At 41.1% G+C, this 4811-nt stretch overlaps 1 protein-coding gene across 1 annotated transcript in view; it reads right to left on the bottom strand.

Moving 5' to 3' along the window:
- The window catches only part of eml2 (EMAP like 2), a 32237-nt gene that overhangs the window by 20342 nt on the left and 7084 nt on the right, over nucleotides 1–4811 (bottom strand). Inside the window, 4 exon segments of the mRNA XM_070543702.1 lie at nucleotides 4–62; nucleotides 64–106; nucleotides 308–425; nucleotides 3799–4026. Coding sequence (XP_070399803.1) covers nucleotides 4–62; nucleotides 64–106; nucleotides 308–425; nucleotides 3799–4026 — 448 coding nt within the window.

The raw sequence follows: 4811 nt of genomic DNA, 5'->3' as shown, positions 1-4811 counted from the left end.
TACCTTTTCCCAGCAGAGGAGCTGCTGGAGGAGGTGGTCCGACTCCGACTCTCCCGCTGCCATCTCTCTCCTCACCAGCGTGAGGCGCTCCGTTGACATGCTCTTCCTAAAGGAGGAGAAGGTTCAGACTCCTCTGGAACAAGCAGCTAAGAGCTAAAGCTGGAATCATCTCATAAAAGATCCAGAATAGTTCAGATTATTTTAACGAGAACCAAAAGGAAAACCTTTTTTACACTCGTTTCCCTCTTTTTACATTTCTGACGATCATAAAGAAACTAAAAGAAAGAAAGAGAGTTTCTGATCTTACCTTTTGATGGACTGCAGCACCTCCTTCTTTGGAGACGACGGAGAGGAAAGGAGGCGCTTCTGTTGAGCGTAGCCGTTGTTCAGCGGTCTGGAGGGCAGAGCCTGCAGCAGCTGACGCACTGGAAGAGTGAAGAACGACTCTAAATCGGGTTGTAAAGGAAGCTCTAGACATCGTCTCCAGCATCAGGACCTGCTAAGGGTTTCAGTGGCGGCAGATTATTTTACTAGAGAATTAAACCAAATCCGTGGATCTGGTGGAACAATGAGACTTCAGAAGGTTTCAACCAGAGAAACGACTAAGTGGAACCAACAAGATGTCCTCTGAAACGTCCTGCTGCTGTTTCTGTTTCAGCACAAACGAGTCAAAGCAAAGAAAGAATCCTGGCAACAAAAATGGCCGATTAGTCGTTTCCACAAATACTCTAATGCATCTATTCAGAATCTTAATAAAAGTCATTTTCCCATAAAAAACAAACACCACCTTTACTGTCTGAGCCACTTTCCTTTGTAACCATCAACATGTCTTCAACATGAATCAGAATTCAGATCAGCAGGAATATTTCTGCAGGTGGGCGCGCCACAGAGCCGAGGGTTGGGTCAGCAGCCGTCACCTTCATAAACACCTTCATAAACACCTTTATAAACACCTTCATAAACACCTTCATAAACACTTCATAAACACCTTCATAACCACCTTCATAAACACCTTCATAAACACCTTCATAAACACCTTCATAAACACCTTTATAAACACCTTCATAAACACCTTCATAAAACACCTTCATAAACACCTTCATAAACACCTTCATAACACCTTCATAAACACCTTTATAAACACCTTTATAAACACCTTCATAAACACCTTCATAAACACCTTCATAAACACCTTTATAAACACCTTTATAAACACCTTCATAAACACCTTTATAAACACCTTCATAAACACCTTCATAAACACCTTTATAAACACCTTTATAAACACCTTCATAAACACCTTCATAAACACCTTCATAAACACCTTCATAAACACCTTCATAAACACCTTCATAAACACCTTCATAAACACCTTTATAAACACCTTTATAAACACCTTCATGAACACCTTCATAAACACCTTCATAAACACCTTCATAAACACCTTCATAAACACCTTTATAAACACCTTTATAAACACCTTCATGAACACCTTCATAAACACCTTCATAAACACCTTTATAAACACCTTTATAAACACCTTCATAAACACCTTCATAAACACCTTCATAAACACCTTCATAAACACCTTCATAAACACCTTCATAAACACCTTCATAAACACCTTTATAAACACCTTCATAAACACCTTCATAAACACCTTCATAAACACCTTTATAAACACCTTCATAAACACCTTTATAAACACCTTCATAAACACCTTCATAAACACCTTCATAAACACCTTCATAAACACCTTCATAAACACCTTCATAAACACCTTTATAAACACCTTCATAAACACCTTTATAAACACCTTCATAAACACCTTTATAAACACCTTCATAAACACCTTCATAAACACCTTCATAAACACCTTCATAAACACCTTCATAAACACCTTTATAAACACCTTCATAAACACCTTCATAAACACCTTTATAAACACCTTCATAAACACCTTCATAAACACCTTTATAAACACCTTCATAAACACCTTCATAAACACCTTTATAAACACCTTCATGAACACCTTCATAAACACCTTCATAAACACCTTTATAAACACCTTTATAAACACCTTCATAAACACCTTCATAAACACCTTCATAAACACCTTCATAAACACCTTCATAAACACCTTCATAAACACCTTTATAAACACCTTCATAAACACCTTCATAAACACCTTTATAAACACCTTCATAAACACCTTCATAAACACCTTTATAAACACCTTCATAAACACCTTCATAAACACCTTTATAAACACCTTTATAAACACCTTCATAAACACCTTCATAAACACCTTCATAAACACCTTCATAAACACCTTCATAAACACCTTCATAAACACCTTCATAAACACCTTCATAAACACCTTTATAAACACCTTTATAAACACCTTCATGAACACCTTCATAAACACCTTCATAAACACCTTCATAAACACCTTCATAAACACCTTTATAAACACCTTTATAAACACCTTCATGAACACCTTCATAAACACCTTCATAAACACCTTTATAAACACCTTTATAAACACCTTCATAAACACCTTCATAAACACCTTCATAAACACCTTCATAAACACCTTCATAAACACCTTCATAAACACCTTTATAAACACCTTCATAAACACCTTCATAAACACCTTCATAAACACCTTTATAAACACCTTCATAAACACCTTTATAAACACCTTCATAAACACCTTCATAAACACCTTCATAAACACCTTCATAAACACCTTCATAAACACCTTCATAAACACCTTTATAAACACCTTCATAAACACCTTTATAAACACCTTCATAAACACCTTTATAAACACCTTCATAAACACCTTCATAAACACCTTCATAAACACCTTCATAAACACCTTTATAAACACCTTCATAAACACCTTCATAAACACCTTTATAAACACCTTCATAAACACCTTCATAAACAGATCCAGCTGCTGTTGAAAACACTTTCTGTGGGAAAGAGGGAGAGTCTGTGGCCTTAAACTGTCTCCCTACACTGTGATCCTCCTTGCTTTAACCTTATGCTGGTCTGGAGTCCACTGGTCTGTTTAAAAAACGATATAAAAATAGAAGAAGAAGAAACGGTTTTCTGATCGGTACCAGGGAAACATGACCAGGAACTTCAGCGATATTCCACCGAACCTGTTCCACATTCCCAAGAGTTACATCAGTGGGAAAAACATTTTAACCAGCCCAGACCTGACGGTAACAGATTAGCTTAGCATAAATAATGTAAGCGAACGGCAACAGCTAGCATGTCAGTCACTGGAACTCAAACAGACAGATGTGGCCGTGTCTTCGGCTCTGACTCCTTCCTGTTTCCTGTTATTTTCATTTGGAGTTGGTTTTTGAGGTCACCAAGAATAATTAGGATCATTGTTGTTTCATGACTTTTTCACACTAAATGCTAACTGTTACCATTCACTTACATTGTTCATGCTAAGCTAAAGCTAACAAAATGCTTCCAGGTCAGGAAAACGTCTGGGCTGGTTACGAAATGCTTTTCCTACTTATCCAACTCTGGGAATTGGCCACAGACCAGAGTTCACCGAGGGGCGGGACATCCCTTTAGCATCAGAACACCAGCTGACCAGAGGAAGAGAGCTAGCATTAGCCTGACTTCCAGCTAACGCGTCTGCAGGAAAACATCAGCAGCAGATAAGTTACTTCCACGGCGGCAGCACCGCGTGAGTTTGGTTTCTGGAGTTCTGTCAGACATTTTCATGTCGTACGGTTTTCCAACGAGGTCTAGAGGAGGTGTACTTACCCTTGATGGGAGGTGCTGGAGCTGCAGCAGCCAGAGCTCTCCTCCCAGACTGAACACCTCCTGTCTGGACCCCCTGGTTCTGCTCCTCACAGTAACCCAGCCGGCGCAGGGCATCCGCCAGAGCCGCCTTCAGCAGCTGGATCTCATCCTCCTGCAGCTGTAAGCGCTGCTCCAGATGGGACACTCGGTCCTCCATGTCCATGTTGCTGCTGGCGGACATCGTGTCATCTGGACAGGAGGGCGGACAGCTGTTAGCTCAGAGGTTAAAACAGAAACGTTCTGTTGGGACCCAAAAACGTGCCGAAGACATCCGATCATTTTATAATTCATTGGTACAAAACACGTCTTCCTCCATGTTGACCTTTGACCTTGTCCTGACATCCTGTCAACCTGCTTCTCTAATCTTTCCCTCAATCCAACTAAATTCTCCTCCTGAACACAGATGAACCGGCCAAATGGCCGAAGGCAAACGGCCCAGAGTGGATTATTAATCTGAGCCGTGGTGATGGATTACAGCCCAACTAAGGGCCGAAGAGCTCATTTAGATTAGAATAAATATGAATGCAGAAACCAAGAGGTGAGCCTTCACCCATCCATCCATGTACAGCAGCAGCAGCTCAGGAGCTAGAGCAGGTAGTCCAGGTTGCAGGTTCAATCCCAGCTCCCAGCAGTGGATGCTGCTGTTGTGCTCTTGGGCAAGACACTGCTGGTGGTGGTCGGAGGGATCGGTGGCGCCTGTGTGCTCCAGGTCAGCTGTAGCTATATCGTAGCTCATCATCACCAGTGTGTGAATGTGTGGATGACTGACTGTGTTGCAAAGCGCCTTGGGGGGGTTGTAGATCCCTAAGAAGGCGCTACACACATACAGGCCGCCGTCCATCCACCATCAGTATGAATGATATCATCAGTACGTTTCTGTCCTCTATCGTCCAGCCCGCCGTCAGTCCAGACAAGATCCTGGCTTCATTTGCATTTAGGTTGCTAACTGGACCCAAAGTCGTCTCGACAGCATT

Source organism: Nothobranchius furzeri, chromosome 13 (genome assembly GCF_043380555.1).
Source record: "Nothobranchius furzeri strain GRZ-AD chromosome 13, NfurGRZ-RIMD1, whole genome shotgun sequence".
NCBI lineage: Eukaryota > Metazoa > Chordata > Actinopteri > Cyprinodontiformes > Nothobranchiidae > Nothobranchius > Nothobranchius furzeri.
Note: the sequence above shows the minus strand (reverse complement) of the source record. Positions and strands in the feature narration are given on the sequence as shown.